The sequence below is a fragment of the Neophocaena asiaeorientalis genome, unplaced genomic scaffold (assembly GCF_003031525.2).
Source record: "Neophocaena asiaeorientalis asiaeorientalis breed wild unplaced genomic scaffold, Neophocaena_asiaeorientalis_V1.1 scaffold120, whole genome shotgun sequence".
Taxonomy (NCBI): Eukaryota; Metazoa; Chordata; class Mammalia; order Artiodactyla; family Phocoenidae; genus Neophocaena; species Neophocaena asiaeorientalis.
In genome coordinates this window covers 1,563,304-1,589,988 of record NW_020185322.1, presented here as the reverse complement: position 1 = coordinate 1,589,988, position 26,685 = coordinate 1,563,304, and the positions used below count along the sequence as shown (strand labels likewise).

Sequence of the window (26,685 nt, the reverse complement as noted above, 5' to 3'; positions counted from 1 at the left end):
TGTGAGAAGTCCCTTTAATCAATCCCTTTTTAACTTGCCCTTGTTTGAGTGAATTTCTGTCCCTTGTAACTTAAAGGTTTTGACTGTAACAGAAATGATATACCCCAAGGTTCAAGGTGTCCTTCCTGGAATCTAGTCAACAAGCATTTATTTGGCATCTACGCTGGTTTCGACACTAGTTGATCTTTCCCCCCAAATCTTTCTCCCCCCAGAGTAATCAATGCCTTAAGAATAACATGTTCTAATACCTAAAAGCTTAGTTTTGGCCCACTCCAGGAGACAGCAAGTAGGTACATATGGTCTCCCACCTGGACCTCACTGAATAAATGGAATGTGATCCTGAAAGGCAACCTCCCGGGGCAATGAGGAGTCACCAGGAATCAGGCAGAAATTAACCTAGCTACCACTTCCTGTCCTCCTAGCCTGCTCATTCCAGTCCTACCTGCTTAAAATAAAAACAAGACAAACAACAACACAAAACGTAACAAAACAGTCTGGAGAAAGAGGGGGAAAGTGAGCTTCGCTGTCATACTGTGGTTTTTCCACTTCCCAACCAGCTCTGCTCTAAGACGCCAGGGGGGCCACGGGAGCCTCAGGAAGATCCACAGAAACCTGGAGACCATCCAGTCCTGAGATGAAGCAATGCAGGCCAAAAGGGCCTTGTCAGGAGGGAGGCCCAAAGATCTCCTCCAGGTGTTCAGAGCACAACTCAAAAAGCTGTGGGCAGGCGTGCTCCAACTTACTGTATTGTAGATAGAATATGCAGCAAGAACGTGGAACAGGGATTGCTGCCTAGAAAAAGAAATTTACATTGAACACAATTTAGTTTTTTTCACATATTTTTAAAATTATAAACTTAAAAAATAAACAACAGTTTGACTGAAGATAAACAGATAATCCAGATAAAACTACTACTATAATAAGGAAATGATCCCCGAGCTCAAATTTAAACAATACAGTCTAAACTTGAGGCTAAATTTGACAGAAAGGATTTATAGCAAAAAGCACGAAGGGCTTCACAGTTTCTTCAATTTGTTCCCCTCTTTCACTGAACTACTCTCACTATAGAATCATCCCCATAGAAGGAGCCGGCTGGACGGAGCTGCAGACCGGCCTTCTGAAGACTCACTCACACTGCCAGCTCCGAGAAGTACCTTGCGGGGGGCGGGGGGCATGTCCCCCAGGAGGCGGTATACACCCGAAATCAGCCTCCAGCACCAGCGCTGCCTCTCCCAGGATCCAGGGGTGGGAACGGGAGTGGCTCCACGCACCGTTACCTCTCGGGTCCACTAACAACATGCTTGGCTCTGCTGCTCTAGAGATCCTGGCTCCAAAGAGAGGAATGTTCCCACCAGGAGACACAATGATTCCCCTGAACTGGAAGCTGAGACGGCCACCCGGCCACTCTGGGCTCCTCATGCCTCCGAAACAACAGGCAAAGAAGGAGGTGACTGTACCGGCTGGAGGGACTGATCCCGACCACTAAGGGGAAGGGGGTGCTAGGACACAGTGGACGTAAGCAGGAGCACGTCTAGAACACAGAAGACACTTAAGGTGCCTCTGAGTATAACCAAACCCTGTGATTAAAGTCAACGGATAACCTCCACAAGCAAATTCAGGCAGGACTGCTAATGGTCCAGACTCTTCAGGAATAAAGGTTTAGGTCCCCCCACCAGGCAAAGAACCACAGCCAGCCGAGGCACTTGCTGAGGGGAAAGGGAATATGGGGTGGGTAGTGGGAAGGTAACCAACCAGCAGTGACCACATGCCCAGTCGCAGAACTGCTGACTGTATCTGTTTTGAGCATTTCCTTATTTTGATATCAATATGTTTATGTATATATTTTAATGTGTCTTCTTCCTTCTCTTTTCCTTATCATCTAACATAAGATGTTTAATAATAGTTGACTTTACATCACAGAATTTAGGTTACACATATCAACGCAAAAAGAGTAAACACTGCCCAAGGGCGCTGCATCTTTTCCTGCGGAGGGGGTTAGCATATTTTCAGTCGTAAGTAGAATAGCTGTACCATGTCAGGCAAAGCATGCCTTTATCGTCTTTATGCGGAAATTAGGTTGACAAGGGTGGACTGTGATGGTTAGCTTTATGTGTCCACTTGGCCGGGCTACAACCCCCAGTTATTCAAACCCTAATGTAGGTGCTTTGTAAATGTCATTAAAGTACACAGTCAATTGACTTGAAGTAGGGGAGAGTGCCCTAGATAATCTGGGAAGCCCTGGGTCAAGCAGTCAAAAGGCTGGAAGAGCAGATCCGAGGCTTCCCTGAAAGGAGGGACTCCTCCTGTGGACCGTGGCTTCACTCGCGCCCACCCGAGAGCTCCAGCTGCCCTTCCTGACGACCCGCCCTACAGATCTTGAACTTGCCTAGTCAGTCCCTGCAACTGTGTAAGCCAATTCCCCACGATAAATCCCTTAGTTTACATCTCTTACTGGTTTCTTTTTCTCTGGTTGAACCTTAACTGATAGGAGGTCAGCAAAACTGTACCTTTCATTCCTAAACTGTCACAGTCATTTCATTTGCGTATTTCCCATTTTTTTAGTTTCACCTTTGCATGGAGTCAAGGATCTAAGAATATATTTATTGCTGACACGGCTCTCAAAAAGTAACACAATCTCTCATTTCTTTGATAATACTTTTAATAAAAGTATCTACATATATTTAAGAATTCCCAGATCATAAAATGATTTATAGCAATTTTATAGCACCTACTATGTCAAAGGTTAAAATTTTAAGTTAAATTAGCTCCTGAATTGTACACAATATGGAACAAATGATCCACCAAAATTTAAGCCCTTAGAATTGGAATCAAAATTATCATCTATACAAGACATTCCAAACATTGATATTTCAAATTGATAAAGACTATTTGTACATGCTATTCATAGTTCATAATACTAAACTTTACTTACTTCACCCCATATCTGTCTCTAAACATGATATGGTCCCTAAATGTGCGGTTGACATCAAGGTCTATTTGTCTGATATCAGGTGAACAACCCCGTGCTCTGTGTTTTAATTTCTGAAGAGGAAAAAGAGGGGAAGAAAGCACATTTTTATGGAAATCGGTTGTCAAAAAGCCTATGACAAATGGTAAAATCATTCTCTTTAAAAAACTTTTGACTTAGGAAAGCCATTTCCATGGTTCAAAAATGAAAACAATATGAAAAGGTGCGCAATGAAAGGTTTCTCTCCATCCACACCCCCTCCTCTCCCTCCTCCCACCCCCTCCTCTCCCTCCCATCCTGCCAGTACAGTTAGACTTTCATTTTGGATGGAGAGCGTTTTGGAGTTTGTGTTCCTAAGACTCTTCACAGCTGAGCCATGCAGTTCACTATGCTCCCTTTCTTCTTTCTAGCACAATGTTCTTGTTTTCCTTGGGGCTTATCATTGCCTTGTTTCTTGATTTGCTTCATTTTCTACATATGTGTCACTAATTCAATCCAAACTCACTTTAAGTTGCATCAACCTCTCCTGGTGCTATTCTAACAGAACAGGCACCCTCCCTGCAGACCTGGCTTCCAGAGCTTTTGGACCCGCTACTCAGCGGGGGTCTCGGGGGTCTCCCTTCACCATCTGCTAGGCCTTCCTTTGCTTGGGTCCCTTGTCTCCTACATCTCACATCTTGGTTTATTCCCTTGTTCTGGAGGAGCTTGTCCTCCAGTAGCTCCTGTGAAAGGGCATGTGGGAGATAAATTTTGTGACACTCTGAATGTCTGATAAATCTATCTTCTTTCTTAGCTATTTGGCTATTTTAGAATTCTAAGTCAGAAAATATTTTTGCTCAAAAGGCACCACCTTCACTGTCTTCTAGCTTCCAGTGTTGCCATTCTAATTCTTTCTTCTTTACATAAAATCTATTTTTTCCTCTCTAGAAGCTTATAGGAGCTTCTATCTTCAAGTTTTGAAACTTGTAATTTCTGTGCTTGGCTTAGATCTACTTTTAGCCACAGGTTTGGGCACTTGATGGATATTTTCAATCAGAAAAACTCATTGATTTGAGTTTTGACTTCACAATCTATTTTCTGGGAAATTTCTTCACTTGTTATTTTCAAACCCTCCTCTAGAATTTTTCATTTCTATTATCATTTTTTATATTCATAAGCTCTATTGTTCTCTAATGTTCCCTTTATAGCATCCTATACTTGTTTTATGGACACAATATCTCTTTTTATCCCTCTGAAGACACCAGCAATAGCTCTTCCGTTTTCTTCTTGCTGTATAGTCTTGTTTCTCACAAATTGCTTTTTCTACTTGTTCTTATTTTCCATGTTATCTCCTAGCTCCTCTCCTCACTCATATTTGAAAGAAGACATGAGAAAGCTGATGGAAAGCGCTACGTGCAGACGTGGGGCTTCAAGCTCTGTCTTCACTGTAGGGTGATCTGGCTGGTTTCACTGGGCTTCCCTTGAAGTCAGGAGTTTGGGGGTATTTTCTTGGGCTGGTCAGATTCCTAGAGAAGACTCTTCTGAGTTCCTGTCAGGAGGACAAGCGTCCGGATGCCGGTGTTTTGTTCTGGGAGCCGAGCGGAGGGAAAGGCGGGGCTGCCCCAAATTCAGGACATTCACTCCCGCTGTGCTTTCCTCCGCAGGTCTGTGTCCACTCCAGCCCACCGGCCTTCTGTTTCATCCTCTCCAAACAGTAACCCACACCCTGCCCCCGTCTCGTGCAGGGGTGGGGAGCAGGTGGGGGAACTCAGGGACTCTAACTGCTTCTGCAACAGACTTTCAAGCACTTCTACTGTTTTTAGTTTCACTTCCACTTCCAGAGGTACCTGGAGCTGGCAATTATGAAGCCCACTGGGGATTCTGAGATATAAATCAGGTCCTCCTCCGGTTTTCTCAGGGTTGCTAAAATTACTAAATGTTTGTCTGAATTCTGGTCTCCAAACATTGGCAAGGGTTATCTCTTCTCCCATTTTCTTATTCCTCGCAGTTTTTGTCTTTCTAAAAAACCCTCTCTGCTGTCAATTAAGCAGCATTTCAGGGGGAAAAGAACAAAATGAGTATGTTTAACCAGGTGGGAGATTAAAATTTATATTAATTTATACTTAACCAGACTTAATTGTAATTAAACATCTATATACATGTGTTATATTGACCTATTTACCATGTACTGGAAATATATATTTCTGTTAAAACCTATTCTAGTAAATATATATAACTGTTAATTCCTGACTTAAGCTAAAAGTGGAAAAAACAAGGCTTCCTGGAATATATGTTTGTATGTTAAGTGTTTTGTGAGTATGTGGGTTTTGTGTCTTGAGGTAGGAGCTCAGAGAAGGGCAGCTTCTGCAGCTTTTAAAAACATGAGCACTTCCACAGTGTTTTAAAACACTTCAGAGTTCTGAAGACCAAGGAAGATACTTATACTATTGCACTAGAGAACCGTACAACCACTAAAATAGTATTGTATGCTATTTCTGATAAAAGTTGGTCCAAGAGACATTACAAAAATTTAGCTTTAAAAATAATAATCTTTACATATTTGTTCTTTAAATATCTTTAAAAAAAAATAAGGTAGTCGGCAAGCAAAGAGGTTTCAATTACTGTTCCGCAGGCCCCCTGGTAAAAGATGAGGTATCAAAACACAGAAAGAAAATGTTTGACAAGACATGATAAAATATGCTTTAAAATAAAATTTAGCTGAAAGGGAGAAAAACACCCAAAGACATCTATAATGTCAATTACTCTAGAAAACTTTTCCTGAAGATGGCGGTGTGGGAAGACGCAGAGTTAGCACCTCCCCACTAAGCCACCTGCCGGCCGCTGGTGGGGGTGCTCTGACACCCAAGGAGACGGCAGGAACCCCAAAGTGAACCAGTAGGACGTAGGGGGACAGAGTCGGGAGGAGAAGTGGAGGCCAGACAGGATCGGCGCCCCCGAGGCCGGGGAGATCAGGAGAGGAAGGCGGGAGGGACTCTCCAGGAAGAGCAGGAGGGGAGAGAAGCGGAGGGCAATCGCCTGGCCCACACGGGCCGGGGAGCCTGCTGAGCTCCCAAGCCGGTATCCCCCGCTCCAAAGCCCCCTCCAGGCCGCGTGGGTGCTGGGGGTATAGGAGGGAGGCCGGGGAGATCAGGAGAGGCAGGCGGGAGGGGCCCTCCGGGAGGAGCAGGAGAGGAGCAGAGGGCGATTGCCCCGCCCACTCAGGCACGGGGAGCCTGCTGGGCTCCCAGGTGAGGTCCCCTGCCAGCTGAGACCAGGGGCGGGGGGCACGCCTGGGCCCCTTCTGTTCTTTGAGCCTAAGCCTCACCCCTCACAGCCTTTTCCAGCCCTGTGGGTCCTGAGCATTGGCCCCGCCCACTGCCCAAACCTCACCCTTGCTTAGGCCCCGCCCTCCACAGCCAAGGCCTTCCCAACCCCCTCTTCTGTTGTTTTTTCTTTTCCCTTCTGGTTGTTGATTTATCTATACTTTTATTTTTATATTCCTTCTAACATATCTGTTAGTTTCCTAGACTAATTTTATTTTTTTACTTTGTTATTGTTCTTTTTTTTTTTTGCAAGGATTCTTCAATATATACAAATCAATCAGGGTGATACACCATATTAACAAATTAAGTAATAAAAACCATGTGATCATCTCAATAGATGCAGAAAAAGCTTTTGACAAAATTCAACACCCATTTATGATAAAAACTCTCCAGAAAAAGGGCACAGCGGGAACCTACCTCAGCATAATAAAGGCCATAAATGACAAACCCACAGCAAGCATCCTACTCAATGGTGAAAAACTGAAAGCATTTCCACTAAGATCAGAAACAAGACAAGGATGTCCACTCTCACCACTCTTATTCAACATAGTTTTAGAAGTCCTGGACACAGTAATCAGAGAAGAAAAAGAAATAAAAGGCATAAAAATTGGAAAAGAAGAAGTAAAACTGTTACTGTTTGCTGATGACATAATACTATACATAGAAAATCCTAAAGATGCCACCAGAAAACTACTAGAACTAATCAATGAATCTGGTAAGGTTGCAGGATACAAAATTAATGCACAGAAATCTCTGGCATCCCTACACACCAACAGCGAAAAACCAGAAAGAGAAATTAAAGAAACACTCCCATTTACCACTGCAACAAAAAGAATAAAACACCTAGGAATAAACCTGCCTAAGGAGGCGAAAGACTTGTACTCAGAAAACTATAAAACACTGATGAGAGAAAACAAAGATGACAAACAGATGGAGAAATATACCATGGTCTTGGATTGGAAGAATCAATACTGTGAAAATGACTATACTACCCAAAGCAATCTACAGATTCAATGCAATCTCTATCGAACTATCAATGGCAGTCTTCACAGAATTAGAACAAAAAAGTTTACAATTCGTATGGAAACATAAAAGACCCCAAATAGACAAAGCAATCTTGAGAAAGAAAAACGGAGTTGGAGGAATCAGGCTCCCTGACTTCAAACTATACCACAAAGCTACCATAATCAAGACAGTATGGTACTGGCACAAAAACAGAAATATGGATCAATGGTACAGGACAGAATGCCCAGAGATAAACCTACGCACATATGGGCACCTAATTTACGACAAAGGAGGCAAGAGCATACAGTGGAGAAAAGACAGCCTCTTCAGTAACTGGTGCTGGGAAAACTGGATAGCTACATATAAAAGAATGAAATTAGAACACTACCTAACACCATACACAAAAATAAACTCCAAATGGATTAAAGACTTACATGTAAGACCAGACACTATAAAACTCTTAGAGGAAAACATAGGAAAAATGCTCTTTGACATAAACCACAGCAGGGTCTTTTTTGACCCACCTCCTAGAGTAACGGAAATAAAAACAAAAATAAACAAATGGCACTTAATTAAACTTAAAAGCTTTTACACAGAAAAGGAAACCATAAACAAGACAAAAAGACAACCCTCAGAATGGGAGAAAATATTTGCAAATGCAACAACAAAGGATTAATCTCCAAAATATATAAACTGCTCATGAAGCTCAATATCAAAAAATGAAGAATCCAGTTAAAAAATGGGTGGAAGACCTAAATAGACATTTCACCAAGGAAGACATACAGATAGCCAAGAGGCACATGAAAAGATGCTCAACATCACTAATTATTAGAGAAATGCAAATCAAACCTACAATGAGGTATCACTTCACGCTGGTCAGAATGGCCATTATCAAAAAATCTAGAAACTATAAATGCTGGAAAGGGTGTGGTGAAAAGGCAACCCTCCTGCACTGTTCATGGGAATGTAAATTGATAAAACCACTATGGAAAACAGTATGGAGGCTCCTTAAACTAAAAACAGGACTACCATATGACCCAGCAATCCCACTACTGGGCATATACCCTGAGAAAACAATAATTCAAAAAGAGACATGTACCACAATGTTCACTGCAGCACTATTTACAGCAGCCAAGACATGGAACCAACCTAAATGTCCACTGACAGATGAATGGATAAAGAAGATGTGGCACATATATACAATGGAATATTACTCAGCCATAAAAAGAAACAAAACTGAGTTACTTGTAGTGAGATGGATGGACCTAGAGTCTGTCATACAGAGTGAAGTAAGTCAGAATGAGAAAATTAATACCATATGCTAACGCATATATATGGAATCTAAAGAAAAAAAATGGTACTGATGAACCTAGTTGCAGGGCAGGAATAAAGAGGTGGACATAGAGAATGGACTTGAGAACACGGGTGGGAGGGCGAAGCTGGGACGAAGTGAGAGTAGCATCGACATATATACACTACTGAATGTAAAACAGTTGGCTGGTGGGAAGCAGCAGCACAGCACAGGAATATCGGCTCAGTGCTTTGTGATGATGACCTAGAGGGGTGGGACAGGAAGGGTGGGAGGGAGACTACCTAGAGGGAGGGGATGTGGGGACACGTGTGTGCATGTGGCTGATTTGCCTGGTTGTGCAACAGAAACTAACACAGTACTGTGAAGCAGTTATACTCCAATAAAGATCTATTAAAAAAAATTACTCGAGGACAAGAAAATTCAACGTAAGAAAAGACCTCATGACAGAAACAAAGCCCAGTTAAGCAGGTAAAAAATAATAGAGCAGAAAGATTATTTATGTCCTAGAATGGTTACAAGCCAATGTGCAGAATATAGGAAATCAAGCATATTTCTTACCTTAATGAAAGGAGGTGTAAGCAACTTCTAAGGTTACTCTGAGATTAGGGGGGTTAAGATCCATGAGTGTCACAATAATAAAGAATAAACATTTTACTTAAAAGAAATAGGAATGTAATGAACCTATAAACCTGAGAGCAGAAGTACAGTGGAAAGTATCTGGATGAAAAACTAGCAATTTCACTGTGGGTTTGGCCAACAAGATTACTAAGCCTTGCTAAGGCTGCAGGTGAGGTTGTTATCCACTGTCACTGGACCTCTGCCACCTGTGAGACAGAGCACTATACCCCAGAGAGACAGATAACAATGAGACACAATTAAAAGAACAGGAGAAATAGCAGATAAGAGCACTGGCTCAGGAATCAGGACAATGCCACCATTCGAGAAAAATCTTAGTATCAATAGATTAAGAAAAAGTAGTTTTATTCCCATTGAATTTCCCATTTCAGGACAGCAATTTATACTACTTTTGCAAAGAGAGAGTAAAAGAAAGTAACTGGGAAAGGAAGACTTGGTTAAATGCTAGAGGAATCTCAAGTAGTAAAAATAATGCTTACGATAGCACTGAAAATTACAAGCTTGAAATGATTGGTGGGCAAGTCATTTCTTTTCTTGTTACTGTATACTGGATATACAGTAATTGGATAATTTTATTCTATGTAGAAAAAGCCTGAACCACAGTTCTAATATTAGCATATGTACTGGGTTGAACAGCATCCACCCCAAATTCCTGTCTTCCTAGAACCTGGGCCTATGACCTGACTTGGAAACGGTGTCTTTACAGATGTAGTCAAGTTAAGAGGAGGTCATACTAGATTAGGGTCGACCCTAAATACAATGACTAGAGTCCTTAGAAGGTGAGACAGACACACACAAGGAAAGGCCACTTGAGGACAGAGGGAGAGACTGGAGTGACGCAGCCTCAAGCCAAAGAACACCCGGGATGCCGGCAACTCCAGGATCTAGGAAGAGTCAAGGAAAGGTTCTTCCCTAAAGCCTTGGGATGGAGCATGGCCCTGCTGACACCCTGATCTCAGACTTCTATCCTCCGGAACTGCAGGAGAATAAATGTCTGTTGTTTTCAGCCACTCCGTTTGTGGGACTTTGTCATGGCAGCCCCAGGAAACCAAAACAGCATGCTAAGTAAAATTTTCTTCTTTATTAATTAAATAAATTATTTACCGAGCACCCACCCTATGAGAGGCACACTATACTAGCGGCTGGGGTTAGATTTTAAATATTTCTCTCAGATATCATTTTTCAATACTGGTTCTAAAACTATGACATTAAAGGCAAATGTCTAATCAACCATCTAAAATAATTTGAAACTCTAAAATCCTGAGACAAAACTTATATTCTGTGCAGCGTCCAAACAACTAATTTAAAAACTCTTTACATCATAAAAAACAAGTAACTGTTTAAATTAACCAATATTTATTACATCTTTTAAAAAATTTATTTATTTAATTTATTTATTTTTGGCTGCATTGGGTCTTTGTTGCTGCGCGCGGGCTTTCTCCAGTTGCGGTGAGCGGGGGCTACTCTTTGTTGCGGTGCATGGGCTTCTCACTGCAGTGGCTTCTCTTGTTGCAGAGCACGGGCTCTAGGTGCACGGGCTTCAGTAGTTGCAGCAGGCGGGCTCAGTAGTTGTGGCTCATGGGTTCTAGAGCACAGGCTCAGTAGTTGTGGTGCACGGGCTTAGTTGCTCCGTGGCACGTGGGATCTTCTCAGACCAGGGCTCGAACCTGTGTCCGCTGTATGGGCAGGTGGATTCTTAACCACTGTGCCACCAGGGAAGCCCTATTACCTTACATCTTGATGAAATTTTGCTTATTTATACATAAATATGAAAATATCAAAAGAGCATTCCAAAGCCCCTTTTATAATTGGTGTTGGGTTTAAATGACAAATAATTTGTCTTTATTTCAGTTATTCGGTCTTATTCTATTTATATACATTTTCTGAGGAACAGATTTCAAAGTTATTTTTATTATAATTTGTCTTTATTTCAGCTATTCTATCTTAATTTATTCTATTTATATACATTTTCTGAGATTTCAAAGTTATTTTTATTTTTAATTTTTCGTTTTTATTAGTGACATTGAACACTTTTTCCAAGGCACAAAGTTATTTTTAGATATATGTTTCTTATTCCTTTCAAAGGTTAATATAAAATTTAGGTTTAGAAAGGGTATAGCTGAGATGACAAGGAGGTAAATTTAATGCCCTGACTAATATACAGAAAGCATTACTGATCACTGAGTGAAACGTTTAACTTTTTATAAATAAAAAATAAAACCTAGAAATACTGTAACAATCTTAGGGGAAAGAAGAAAACAGTCAATCATACACAGGCAGCCGTTGGATAAACTGAATTCTGCTGTTATTTTCCCAAAAACTCTAAAAGTGACATTGTAAATCTCTTTATTATTAATACTGCATTGCAAATGAGTAGCTACAACCAGGTGTTAGTCAATTTTCCTTACAAATATGCCCCAACATTGAATGATCGTTTCAAAATAACAGGCTGGCTCTCGGTACTCACACTATATAGGTCTCTGGTTTCTTCCTTCATTTTCGGGATCTCCAGGAGGAGGGCCCAGACTTCCCCTCTGAGCTGGAGTGGGATTCCTTTGTAAATTCTCCTATGAAACTTATTAAAAGAAACATAAATTGAAAGTTACAAACTGACAAAGCTTAGACTAGCCCCTTAAATCAAACTAATGAATATTTGTTAGTCTTTTCTTTTCAAAGGATTCCTCATAATTGATACAATTTAACATGGCACATTTGGATCCTCTCATCTCTACTTTTCAGATCCAAACAGGGAGGCATATACACAGAAAGCATAGAATAAACAAGAAAATGTGTAAGTATGCCCAGTACATTAGTTATTTTCATACACTGCAAAGGTGTTCCTTCAGTGGCACGAGAGCACAATCAGTGCTGTTCTTTAAGTTGTGAACATCTGACTTACACACTCCCCATTGATATAACTAACTAGGTACACATTTTCTTCTTTTTCCCTCCTACATCTAAAAGGTTCCAAATAGCAAAAGGGTTCTCTTGTGTCAAAGTGCCTTCAAGGAGGGTAGAGTCTCTCTAGAACCTTCTATCTCATAACTCAATGTGACCTACAGTCTTCATTCAAGTCCACCTCCACCCCCCAAACACACACTCTCTCCCTCTTCCCTCTCCTCTTCCCAATTCTGGAGCGTTTCTTCAGGAAAACCTCTGTCCTCTTCTTAATGACATTGATCCTATCTGACCAGACAAAAATAGTGATAAATTTCCATCAAGAAGGAGCATCATCACCTTTGAGGGAAATTAGGAATAAATCATCAGCATCATTAACACTCTGGGTCCTTGAAAGTACACTGCCATCACTCTAAGAATCTTAAGACTCACCATACCTCTCCATCTTCTTGTAATTATATTTTTTTTCTCAAGGCTAATTACGTATTCAAAATAACATATAAACCTATTATGCTCATTACAAAGTCGTGCATAAGGAAACTTTGAAACTTAAAAGTAGATGAAACTTAAAAGGAAATGTTACGGCAGAAACTTCAGGAGCGAGGTAAGAATAAGTACGTAGTTACCTTTATGATCAAAATAATATATTGAAGTAGTACGGCCAAGAAAATAAGATGCAAGTTCTAATAATTGAGATGTTGACGAGCTATGAACTAATAAGCAGAGCTTCAACTTCTACAATTATACTAGATTTTTAAAAATGAAACCTTTAGTAACTAAATTATGATGTAGCTTTAAGAAACTGTGATTTTAAATCAGTGACACTATAGAATAACTTTTCCTGTGAAACACTGAATACTGTGAAGTTGATTCAATTAGATAATTACATACATAATCTCAGTTTTGTTCTCTTGGTATAAACACAGTAAGTCTCAAATTTGAAATTCCAGCAGACAGTGACTAGAAACACTGAAGTTTTAACTTATGCGGTAGATGTAACTGGAAGAGTATGTACAGAAAGGCTTCGTATAAACTAGATTCTGCTTCTTCAACATTTCCCATGTACTAAACATTTACCACCATTAATTGCAAACAGTGTGGTTTAAAAAAAAGTGAATTTAAGATTTACTTTCCAAAGAAAGTTTATCATCTATATTCATTTCAAAATTATGATAAACTTTTTTTTTTTTTTGGCGGTACGTGGGCCTCTCACTGTTGTGGCCTCTCCCATTGTGGAGCACAGGCTCCGGACGTGCAGGCTCAGCGTCCATGGCTCACGGGCCCCGCCGCTCCGCGGCATGTGGGATCCTCCCGGACCGGGGCACGAACCTGTGTCCCCTGCGTTGGCAGGCGGACTCTCAACCACTGCGCCACCAGGGAAGCCCCTAAACTTAACTTTTTAAAGGAATATCATCCACTAAAGTAACTTCAAATTATGTCCTGAATTTCTAGAGTAAGGATGTTAAACTGAAAGCAATTAATATGAATACCAGGATGTGGGAATTATTGCAAATGTGAAAAGTGAAATTTTGATAGTCAAGTAAAACATGACGGCAGGTAAACAGATAAACTTTGATGGACCTGAATGTCCATTAGATGGATGTTTTTCAATGAGTAAGACAGGAACCACATGCATTTCTTATATTGTATCACTTACAAAGGTTTTGGACAGTATTTACTGCTTTCACTCAATTCTGTATTCACCAACTGTACATAAATTACCGTTCACTGTTTATCCTAAAGTTAAATCTAGATTTAGAAAAACAAAACATTAAATTGCCATGATTCAATGAAGAAGAAATAATAGAAAGATTTCAGGTAGAAATAAAAAATTAATGGTCCTAGTGTTATTCCAGGGATAAAACGAAAAATGAGGCATGTCTAGAAAAGGCTCAAAAAGAAACTCTGATGCACTGTCATTATCATCATCAACAGTAACAGTTAAAACCAACTTTTACTGAGCATTTACTATGTACAGGAAACTGTTTAAAACTGTTTACATATGTTGTCTCATTCAATGATATTAATAATTCTATGAGATATTATTACCCCAATTTTACAAATGCTGACAGTGAATCACAAAAAGATTCAGTAACTTGCCCAAAGACACACAGAAGATGTTACCAGTTAGTAATAAAAGATACTGATTTTATACTTTATGAAAAGCAAAGACCATCTTTCTAAAACCATGTGTTATGTAGTATATCTACTGTCCTGCTTAACCGGACTTACTAAAATACATGGAATGGAAAATATTAATGAAATTGAAGAGCAGAAAGCATTAAAAATAAAATTATAAAATTGTAAAATAAAATTATAATCAAAACCCAAAAGGAATATAAAAAGGGATGTATCTGGATTCAAGCTGTGCAAGGTAATGAGATGAAACATGTATACAAAGTAAGATACAGTAGAAAAAGAATCAAATTATGAGATCTTAAAATAAGCATTTTAAATTGTAGTTACTATTTTTCAAATACTTCTACTGTTACATGACAGACTGACACTGTGGTTACAGATCTTTCCTCACAAATTTTCAACTATTGTAGAAATTCTGGAAATTTTGTAAAACAAAGTAGGAATTGTATCAAAGCACAACAATTATAATAAAATCTGCTTATTCTCCAGAACAGTAGCACAGTTTTCACTTGTTGAGAATCTTTCAATTGACAAAGCAGTATCTCACACCTTCTAGGACAGCTCTGTAATGTCGGCAGGGCAGGTGCTACTCCAGTTTAAAAGGAAGGGAATCAAGGGACAAAGAAGTGGCCTGCCTAGGCCAAGAATTCCATCTTCCTGCTCCTGCTTCAGGATATTTCTGCCAAATCACACTGCCCCTTAGAGATCACAGCTTTATTAAAGTAGTAGAATTTATCAGTAGAAGGGGACAGCTAGTCATCCCAACTTGAAAGCGAACAACATTCGTCCATTCATTGTAAACAGAAACTGTAATGACTTTCTGCTTTGTGGCCAATGCTTACTAGGTACTATGGATACAAACTTGAAAAAGTTCTGTGGAGTTCACAGTGTAGTGGGGAAGATAATCATAGAATCATATAATTATAAACATAATCCTTTGTAATAAGGCCACATATGTTAATTCCTATCAGAGCTGAGTATCACACCCTGAGGGGCAAGTCGTGATAGAGACATCACCCCCACCAGAGGTGGGCCCGGGTGGTAATGGGAGAATGGCAGGCGCCACGCTGTCTAATCTGGGGGAGTGCTTTCAGGGGGCAGCTGGCCCTTACGGAACAGACACGAGATTCTAAGGGGAACCAGAAACAGTTTAGGGATAAAGGTGTTGGGGGCAGGGGCAGTGAATCTGCTGTGGTGGTCACTTCTTTATTGGCCCAACACCGGGGCTCTCATCCCGAGACTATACCAGAGATACTATAATGGAGGAAGGGGGGGTGAGTTCTGCGGGAGAGAGTAAGGAAAGATTTCCTTTAGAGAGGATGACAACAAACTCAACATAAAGGATATGCAGGAATTTTCCAGGAAGGAGAAATGAGGGTGGGGACGAGGGTAAAGACAGTGATAAGTCAAACAGTAACAGCAACGTTAGTAACACCAGTTACACTAACATTTTATGATTATTTATTAGGAGCCGAGATACGTTTCTAGATCAAAGTATTCCTCGTAGTATTTTTACATTCCTAAAGAGGTAGGTACAGTGCTTATCATGTCCATTTTACAGATGAGAAAATCAGGTGTAGAAAGGTTTAGTAATAAGCTCAAAGTCACACAACTAATACACTGTGGAAGAAGAACTGAAATTCAAGTAGTCAGATTTCATAGATCATAGTCTGAACAATCATGATATATAGAGAACTTTTATATGTTGGATTTTAATATTTTAATATTCCAATTTGAAAAGTACTACCTTTAAAATTCTGTTACAATTTTATTTTATGGGTATGATCTCTGTTCACTTGCCAATAAAATCAAGCGGTCTATTTCAGTCACACAGATACATTTAAAAATCCATCAACTAAAAAAAAAAAAAAAATTTTTTTTTTTCCATCAACTGACCTAATGTTTTCAACACGTCTTTCTAACCTTACTGGTTTCAAAATAGTGATAAATGTGCAGTGTGCGTCAGCATGGCTGCGAGTGAGTAAACTTTTCAGCCCAGCAAGTTTGGCTCAGTTTGGTGGGACTATCAAAACTGCAAGTGAACTCCAGGAGACAAAAGTTTACTCTCTGAGCTGCCTGTGCTCTTCATTGCCTTCATTTCCTTCAGTCGTCCCTGCTCCGTTGGTCCCTTTGTCTCTGTCTCCAAATAGGCCCACGTCTCCTGAGTCTGGATCTGAAAGCTTTAGAATCTACAAGGCCCTAATGCCTCTTACAACCACTTTCTATTTCCTTCCGGCCTTTTACTGACAAACACCGAAAGGGAGAGCTAGCAAACAGATGGTATCTGGACGCAGCATCTCTTGCTTGTCACTAATAATGGCCTTGAGAAATTTATTTCTAAACATCGTGCCTCCATTTTCACATCAGTACAATCAAATGTTGGCTAATATGAGTCTGTTAGTTACCTGACGAACAAAGGTCCACTCAGTTATTTAACCAGAAAAAAAAATGTGTATCTGTAGTAGGAACTCTGCTGTGACAGAGCTTAGACACAATTATATAATGGCTCGTTAAATCAGAATGGCCTCTACTTAGCAGAGATAACTTCATCTCTTCATTTAATAGACTGTATTTTAAAAATACACTATGACTGTACACGGGGGGCAGTCACTGTGAAAACACAGGCAACCGTAATGGCAACTATTTTTCATTAAATCTTATATTCTAAAAATCCAAATATTCTTATCAGAGCTATATATTTTTATTTCAAGATATTTTTAGACACTTCTTTGTACCACTACTGCATAAGTAAGGAGTCTGTTGAGAGAAAACTTATACCTCCCTTTGGAAGAGAAGAAAAATATATACTACTTTTTAACTTCAATGCAACTTAAAACTGGGTATGAACTGAGAGCAGCATTCTTTTGGAAGGTACATTCTACCTCATACCAGACTGGACCATATATATCATCAAATAATTCTAGCATTATAGCTGTGGGAAAATACTTTAAAATTATTCATGAAAGGAAGAGCTCTACTAAAATCCCTCTTGCTGGGAAGTACGTTAGCCAGAGTTGCTGTGAGCGTAACAGCCTAGTAGAATGCTCATTTTTACAGAGGCTTATATACTTTCAGACATATGTATAAAGCCACACAACCCTACAAATATTTTATTGAACTGAAGCTGAGACGAAAGTGTAGGTGCAACACATCAAAACTGATCCTGTAATTAGCGCTTGAGAGACCTTTCCACAAAGGTGTCAGGTGAAGTAGTTGTCAGTTTTAGGCCAGTCTGAGAAGCAGAATGTTAAACAAGAGCACAGGGGTCATGACCAACATCCTACTCTGAACGGATTCTTCTTGAAGCACCTTAATGAAATCAGCAACCCAGAAATGAACTTACTCCTGATGAAATAAAATAGTAAGAGTCTAATGGAATTTAAATAGGGATATTTAGGATGCTCAAAAAGAAGAGTGACGTTATTCCTGTGAGATACCCCATGACAAAAAGATTTTCATGGCTGAGTAAGTGTCATGCAATTTAAGGTCCCTCTTGAAAATTTCAACCACATTATAATATTAAAGATGATGAGGCACCCTGTAGTAAAGAAACCTGCTTACCTCGGTTCAGCTTTATCCCAACTTTATTTAACCAGAGAGCCCCTTTCTCATGTAATAATAAACAACACTTACTGACTGCATATTAAGTATCAGACACTATTCTTTGTGTTTTACATGAATTAACTTATTTAATCCTCAAAACGACTCTGTGAAGGAGGTATTGTGATTACCCCCATTTTACAGACAAGTAAACTAAGGCAGAAAAAGGTTAAATACCTTCCTCCAGGTCGTACTACTAGTAATGTGGCAGAGCTAGGGACTGAACCTAGGATAGTCTACTGCTTAACCATTAGGCAACAATGCTTTTGTGTAATATCCGACCCCAAGGAACTGCTGCTCCCTGGAATTCTTGTTGGTAAAGGCTGACACACAACAATTTATATCTATGTAAAAAGGAAAAAATATATAATGCATGGAAGAGAAGTGTGAGGAAACAGACAAAAATCCTAACAGCTCAGTGTTTTGCTGTAGGATTATGGAAGATTTCTTTTTTCCCTTTAAATATTTTTTACTGCCCAACCTTCTTTCAAAAAACTGATAGCAGTAGTCAACCCTATTGAATGCTTACTATATGCGAGGTGCAATGCCAAGTGCTTTATATGCATGAAATCATTAAATCTTCATCTCTTTGAAATGGGTATTGTTATCTCCACTTTATAGATGAGGAAACTGAGGCTTAGATGTCAGCAGTTCCCAAGGCATGGGCCATGAGGTCAAGACTATTTTTGTAATGATACTAAACCATTGTCTGCCTCTTTCCCCATGTTGACTTTGGCACTGGGAGCCCAAAAGCCATGGTGGTGAAGCCCCTGGTACCTCAGCACAAACTGAGGCAGAGGAAGCACTGTGCTGGCAGTCACTGCATTCTTTCCTCACAGTTTAAAAAGGTCAGTTCGCTTAGGAATGCCCTTGACGAAGCAGTAGAAACCATTAATTTCATTCAATCTCAATCCTGAATACACACACATCTTATTAAAATTCTTAGCGATGAGGTGGAACGCACACAGAGCAGAGTGTCGGCCTCAAGAAAGAGCATTTATGAATTGTATGAATCGCGATCTGAACCAACAGCTTTGGTCACGGACACCATCATCACTTGAAAGAACGACTGACCAGCCAATCGTGGTTGTTGACACTGGGTACTCAGCAGACATTTTTCTCAAAAATAAATGAAGTAAGCCACTTTAAGGAAAATACCTGACAGTATTTTTGCCCCGATGACATCTGCCCTTTCAAGCAAAAGTTAGAATTTTGGAAAACTTACACCACTAGGAACTTCACAGCTTCCCAATATTTAAGGAAGAATAGTAGGAATTAGTAGGAATTCCTACTGATTAGATTAGTAGGAATATTAATAGATGTATGCATTTTTACAAATTGATTCAAAACAGCACAGAGTCAATGCGGGGTAAAAAGATCTGGGGCGGGGTGCGAGGGTGGTCTGCTAGAAGCTTTAGGACAAGGAGACGCTCCTGCCTCACGGAAAGCTTTCAGAGGCCAGGCCTCTCTCCTTCTGAGCAGGGAGACAGGGGGATACGAACGACGGCAATAATCCTGATCCCAAAGGGAAGCCAAGCTCAGCAGGAAGCCGACACTGAAGTAGGCAGAGAAGCAAGACAGAAAGAAACGAAATCACAGGCAACGTAACCAAGCGGCGGAATTCAATCATCCCCAAAGGCCAGCTGACCTCTGGACTGTCCGCCACATCCTCTCAATTCCTGCAACCCATCTGAACTGGCTATTCTGTGACAGCACAGAGACTCCTAATTTGAGGCATTCCACTCAATTAAATTACACTTAAAAAATTTTTAAGAATATGAACGTAATACTCTTATAATTAAAGAGGAACTTTTACTGGGAAAATCCACATTGAATTTGTATAGTTTCATAAGGAAGTAACATTTTTAATTACCTTTTCAGTGTTCTTGTATTTTTCCCATCCTTTTAACATTTTCAACCATTTAGTAGTTCTTTCAATTTCCAGGTGCTTTTGCTAAAAATAAAATTGAAATTCATTGTTACTGTTTGTTTCAGGCTTCTTTTACTTACAAATTACAAAAAAAAGTCAAGGAAAATGCTGCTGAAAAAGGACTACTAAAAAAGTCATGCTATATTGGACAGCAAATATCCTAACTTTTTTTTAAAGTTGTATAATTGATGACATTTGTGTCAACAGTGTCCCCTCGCTGACGTTAAGACACGAAGGAGATGCTCCATTGGGACAGGTAAAGAGAAAGGGATCACTTAAATTTTCTAACATTTTAATCACTGAAAACGCTGGGTACTGTACAAATTTAAGCCAAAAGGAAATTTTAAAACAGTCTGAAATATTTTTATGAAGCATCAAAAACACAACTTCAAAATTCCATTCTCTTCTTTCACATTTTACCGATTTCTGGCATCTTAATGTTTTCGGTGACAAAGGTGGTTTTGTAAAGGAGAATTGGGTATTACTGGGGGGAGATCATCATATAACTAGCACTACGTTAGTGAAAAACTGTACAAAAATAAGTAATAGTTGCTGCCCCAAGGCAAGTTCACCGTCTGCTAAGGGCACTCGACATGGAATACGCAGTGTTGTGACCTAGAGGCAGAGATGGTGACTCAAGTCCTGTGGAGGGAGCAGTCGAACCCACCCAGGGGTGTCAGAGGAGGCGAGTATAAATGAAGGACTGGAAGAGGGTTAGGGTTTTTATCAAGTGCAACATGGGAAAGAACATTCCGAGAAGCATGGACAGATGTATTTCTTCGACAATGCGGCAGTGTAGGGGGTAAAAAAGGAACCATCCGGAGCTGAGGCTGAACACACAGGCTGTGTGATTATACCTACCACATAAGGGTATAACGAGCATACTTTTTTTTTTTTTTTTTTCGGTATGCGGGCCTCTCACCGCTGTGGCCTCTCCCGTTGCGGAGCACAGGCTCCGGACGCGCAGGCTCAGCGGCCATGGCTCACGGGCCCAGCCGCTCCGCGGCATGTGGGATCTTCCCGGATTGGGGCACGAACCTGTGTCCCCTGCATCGGCAGGCGGACTCTTAACCACTGCGCCACCAGGGAAGCCCAATCACCCCCATTTTACAAATATGGAAACAGAGGCACAAAGGGTCTAATCAACTTCTCCAAGTTCCCGCATCTGGTGAGTTCAAGGCCAGGCAGCGTGGCCCCAGGACCTGCGCTCCAGGCCGCCATATCCTACACTCTTGCCTCCATCATGTCCCTGCTCTCGTTGGGGATCACAGTTCCTGGATGGAAGCAATAGCTCCTCATTGACGGTCTTCAATCCAGCCTCAAACAGGCAGATGGCATAGGCCCACCATCAATATTTTTAGATTCAAAAGAAGCATAAAATCCCAAAGAAAGTCCTGAATTTAGGAAAAGATTCTCACCAATCAAAATACTTTTATGAAATTTTATTTTTAGGCATATCCTTAAAACTCTTTAATTACTTCTTTACTCTTAAAAATTTTGATGGTTTTTTCATAACCAAAGATGATCACTTGTGAGCAAAAGATACTGTTATGATTCTCATTTCTCAAAAGATTAAGCATATTCTTCACTATATTATTAGTAATAAAATCTTACAGATGGTTCCAGAAATACGTTTAATTTTAAAACTCAGTGGGGCTCTGAAATCTAATTAATGTTTCTGCTAAATGTTACTTTACAGAAAGCCAAGCTGTGAAAAATTAAGATTGATCTAAGATGCCATTTGGTACTTTCTTGTTCTTCTGCACTTCCCCCCCCACCCCCCGACTTCTTCAAAGCATAATCCCTTTCTCCACCAACAGGAAAACACCAAATAATTCAAGCCCATCCAAGAGTACAATAACATACACTTTGCCAGGAAAAACCCTGCTGAGATCTAGCAGGTCTTTTGCTATCTTTCATTCTTATGACTATTAAATTGTCAATAAATCACTTTAAGAAATAGCTATTCTTTTCTTTAAAGGCACATTTTTGTATTCTAATGCTCATCATATATAGAGAGAGATTATTTTAAATGCTACACATTCTCACATGCAAGGATAAAACAGACGCACACAATTTTCAGAACCATTAAGTATACATTTCTTTCCCCTACAGCAAAAAAAAAAAAAAAGGAAAAAAATACACTTTGGTAAAGCTCCCAGGCTGTAGGATTTTAAAATTATACATCAGTAGTTCAATCAGGTTTAAGTGTTAACTCCATAACTCTGCCCGATCAACTACACCAGACTTGCATGCACTCATGAATCTGTAATAAATGGATACAATATACTTTATCAGCAAACATGCTATATAGCTTAACAACTCCAGAATTTATTCTGAGGTAAGGAGTAACTGAAAACACATGTGACAAATGTAAACTTAAATGCTCTAGAAAAACAGGCTAAGGAACATCATCTTGCCATGGACTCAGTAACACCAAAACAGACTAGAATATAACAGCAAGTTAGAATCTCACACAGAAGTTCAGCAGATACTTCAAACTCCGCACACCCAAAACGATTTCCCTAAACATGCTGCTAATTACCCCTCCCTTTCCTACTACGAATTAAGAGCATCACCACCCACTAAGTCAATCAACCCAGGAGCTTAGGTTGTCTTCAGTCTTCCTTGTATCTTCTTTCCACACCCAACCTACACTCCGCTGGTCCCATCCACTTCTGCTTCCATCACATCCTCTGCCCTTTTTCTGTCAATCCTCATCCCTAGATGAGGGCAGTAACTCCTCACAGGTAGCCCTGGGTGGCTTCAAGCCAGCCTCCACGCTGCTATGACCTTTTAAAAGTGAGTCCCAGCTTAAAATCTTTCAATAGCTACAAATAAAGTTCAAATCTCTACACGGTTGGCCCTTCACAATATGGCCCAAACTCACCTTCTAGTTTCACTTCCTGCTACTTTTTTTTTTTTTTTCCTGCTACTTTTATGATCTGGCCACCTTGAACTATTTGTCATTCCCAACACACAATGTATTTTCATGCCTCTCTGACCAGTGTTTGCTTTTCATCTGCCTGTGAGGCTCTTCCTCACCATCATCTGGCAAAACCCTATGCATCCTCTCAAGACCCAGTCAAATGTCAAAGGTTCAAAACCTTTTCCAAATTCCTCCATCCTCCAGGCAAAATAAACTGTTTCTTCAGCATTTCATGGCATGGACTAAGGACTCAGCTGGCCTGAGTTCTGCCCCTTCTTATCTGTTTCATTGGGGACAAGTTACGTAATCTTTCTGTATCTTAGTTTCCTTATCTATAAAATGAGAATTATTATGATTATCGTTATAGCACCTAACACCACTTGTGTTCTAGTTGGTCTAAATGCCCAAATATTTATTATTATTAAAGGATGAACTCCTTGAGTACAGGAACCATATCATATACTCTTGTTTTAATTTCATCACCTAAAACTGTGACTGGTGTATAAGAAAAGTTAAATAAACATTTTTAAACATAATTTACATCAAGAGAGACAAGCAAACAATACTATGAAGCAATTATGTAATAGCATTTTGTGGTCTTGGAAGCAGAGCGGTGGGAAGGAGAATGAATATGACTAGACCGACCAAAATCCTAAGTACTTTTGATAGCAGTTCGATCACTATAATACAGAAGTAAACATAAGTACAATAGTATCTCTAATGTAGCATAATAAAGATACGGATCATTCCATCATGTTGGCAACGCTTTTCAAAGTGCTGCTAAAATGTGAAACTACTGATGTTAGGAATCTATACAAAGCTGATATTAAATAACTCTGTTGCCTTTATACACTGACATCTTACTTCTCCCAATTTTTATTGAAATATTTCAAGCCTACAGAAAAGTGGAAGACCAATACACCATATACTTATATATGCTTCACCAAAATCCATCGATTATTAACATTTTGCCAGATTTAATCTATTTATATTAGGAGTTTTTTTTGCAGGGGGGTGGGGGGCGCTGATCTATTAGAAAATCTCAGACGTCGTGAACACTCCAAATATTTCAAGTATGTAACACCTAAAAACAAGACATATTATCCTACATAATCACAGTACAACTATAACACCCTTTCAAGAAATTTTAAATTGGTCCGTTATTTGGTAATAAACGGTCCATATACCAAACTCCCCACTTGCCCCAAAATCGTTCTTTAAAGCTGTTTTCCTTTAGGTGGGTTGGGGAGGGGAATTCAGAATACAACCCTGGAACATACACTGCCCTTTACTGGCACATCTCTTAAGTTCCTTTTGCTCTAGAACAGTCCCCTGGCCTTTGTTTGTCTTTCATGATGTTGACTTTTGAAGAGTCTAGTCCACACTATCTGGCTTTGCTAACTGTTTCCCCTAGATTTTGGTGGGACTATCACACAGGTGATTTTTGTGTCCTTCTTATGGCATCACATCCAGTGACAGATCATGCTGATTTGTACCATTATCAATGATACAACTTTTGATCCCTTGGTTAAGTGGTATTTGCCCAATTTCTCCACTAACTAATAGAGAAATTCCTTTGTGTAACTGATAAGTAATGTGGGTGGTGCACTCTGAGATAGTTTGGACATCCTGTTCCTTAACAGCTCTACTCAGTGGTCTTCTCATCCACTATAATCTCTGTCTGAGTCAATTCTGAATCTGATGGTTGTAAAATGGTATGGTGGATTTTTTTTTCCTTATGATTCTGTCTATATTATTAACTGATATTTTTCTATTAAAAAGTTTTTCCTTTCAAGTCCCTCCCCATTTTTAATATCACTAAGGTATAAAGGACTATTTTATTCAATGTGTTAAAATCCATTATTATTATCATCATTATTCTTTTTGAAGCTCAAATTGCCCCCAATTTGGCTGGACTGCCTCTTATCTGCTTGGAGATTTCCCCTCTTCAGGCAGATCCTTTAGACATGACTGATCTGGCACAATATAGTTCAGGCTCACTTTATACTTTTTTCTATCCTAGACCTAGATCACCCATTTCTTTAAAGAAACAGTGGTTCTTTTTAATGGGGAATGGTATTCCAAAACTAAGATCTGGGTACTAGATGTGCTCATCACTGAAATTTTAAAAATCATATAGGAGACCCTAGTATAAGAAAATTCTACTCCCCTGAGAATGTCAGAACAACATATATCAAAAGGAAAATGATGCAGAGGTCTTAATCTCCATCCTATATTCCCTTTGTTATCTCTCCATTACCTCCACTGATTAGGAAATGGTACGGTGTTGTACACTCTTCCCCAGGAGCTGTTTTCAGGAAAGGACTAAACTTCCATTTGAAGTTTGCAATCTGATACCTGATCGTCTTAAATTCACATCCCCTCTGAATCAGGACTGGCCCCTCCTATTGGGGTAAGGAGGGTATAACGATTAAAAATGGGACCAATATCTTCTTTGTTGAGATCACTCAACCTCTAGTGATCTGAGACTATACCTTCATCCTATACAGGACCAGTTGAATAGGAAGTATTTAACAACTGCTGCATCACCCACATAGTATGAAGTTGCCTTGCATTGGGTCCAATGCTCCGCCCACTAGTAACGTGATTTATAAGCTAGATAGTAAAGGCTACCCATATACACAATGCATGGATGGATAGTAAATAGCCTTCTCTTCTAGAATAAGAAGTCTTAGAACTTTACTGAAGTTCAAATCGTCAGATGTTTTTTTGAATATTAGGATGTGTGACTGAGGATAAAGCTGACCCAAGTCACGCACAACTAGACCTCACCAGCAGAGGTCAGGAGAGGATAAGGAGTGTAAGAAGCAAAGAGTCGTGTTTTGATAGAATAATGATATTGAAAAGTCATGTATTTTGAGCAAGATTTCACACCTCATAAAATTAAAATATAATTTTTAAAGATCTGAAAAGGCTCCAATATTCTGTTAAGCCATGCAAAATACTGCACTGCAAAAAGGAGTAGCTGAATCCATGAAAATTCATAGCTTTACATATCCTTTCCTCCTTATTAAAAACATCAATAAGCTCAAAGAAACAATACAATCCATTATTAACCGTGTTCTCTGCAGAGTAAATATAATAAGTATGTGTGTTTATTTGCTTCAGTGACTGTCAGGGGGAATCCAAAGCAGGCTGCAAACACCAACACCCATCCTCTTACGAGGGACTGCCTGCCTTCCACACCCTATTTTAAACAGAGAATTACCTTATGTAAAAGGAATACACTGGCAAAGCCGGAACAAAAGCCCCGATGGCCTGACTGCATCAGTGTACAAGTCTTCCCGAACGGCAGGCAGGAAGTACACGTTGCAAGTGGAGGCCCCGTGAAGACTGATGAACACTTGTACGCTTCCACAAGGCTGTCCTTTCCACTGATTTTATTCAATGCCGCATATGAATATGCAGAATTTTTTATTAGCTTCCTAGAAATGGCAGACCTTGGCCATTAGGACTAGGCAATCACTGAAGAACATATGAACTAAACTGAAACTAGAAAAATTGGGGGAAATCCTGATAAACTAAAAAGTTTAATTTATCCAGCCTCAGACTGCTCTGCATGTGTCTAAAGTTCTCATTCCACTTTAAAGAAACCAACTGGGCCACACGATATGAGTGCAGTTTATAGACAAGGGGAGGACGGAGTCTCAGTCGGCAGCCTCAGAACCCCTGCTCCCAGTAAAAGCCTGACAAGGGAATATAAAACTATGTCTTATGTTAAATTATTAAGGTGTGCGTATCATTTCATAGTGATTCCCTGTTATATTAAACTGTTTAGAGCAAACAATCCATTAATTATAACTTTAACTGCATTGGATAAGAGGTCTTTTACTGTACAGGCAAATCTCTTTAAAAAAAAATTAAAAACAAACAACCTCCCTCAAGCATGCATTCTCCAGCTAGGTTTTGTCTCATATTTCTTCTTTCCTTCACTGTCACATTTCT

General features: G+C 39.7%; 1 protein-coding gene across 3 annotated transcripts in view; it reads right to left on the bottom strand.

The window, feature by feature from the left end:
* USP6NL (USP6 N-terminal like) overlaps positions 1-26,685 on the bottom strand; it is a 188,810-nt gene that overhangs the window by 22,498 nt on the left and 139,627 nt on the right. For all 3 annotated transcript variants that reach the window (XM_024734173.1, XM_024734174.1, XM_024734175.1), the window contains 4 exons: positions 19,734-19,814; positions 11,691-11,798; positions 2,933-3,042; positions 744-792 (listed from right to left, as the gene is read on the bottom strand). In XM_024734173.1, the coding sequence (XP_024589941.1) occupies positions 744-792; positions 2,933-3,042; positions 11,691-11,798; positions 19,734-19,814 (348 nt within the window). The remainder of the gene's footprint in view (positions 1-743; positions 793-2,932; positions 3,043-11,690; positions 11,799-19,733; positions 19,815-26,685) is intronic.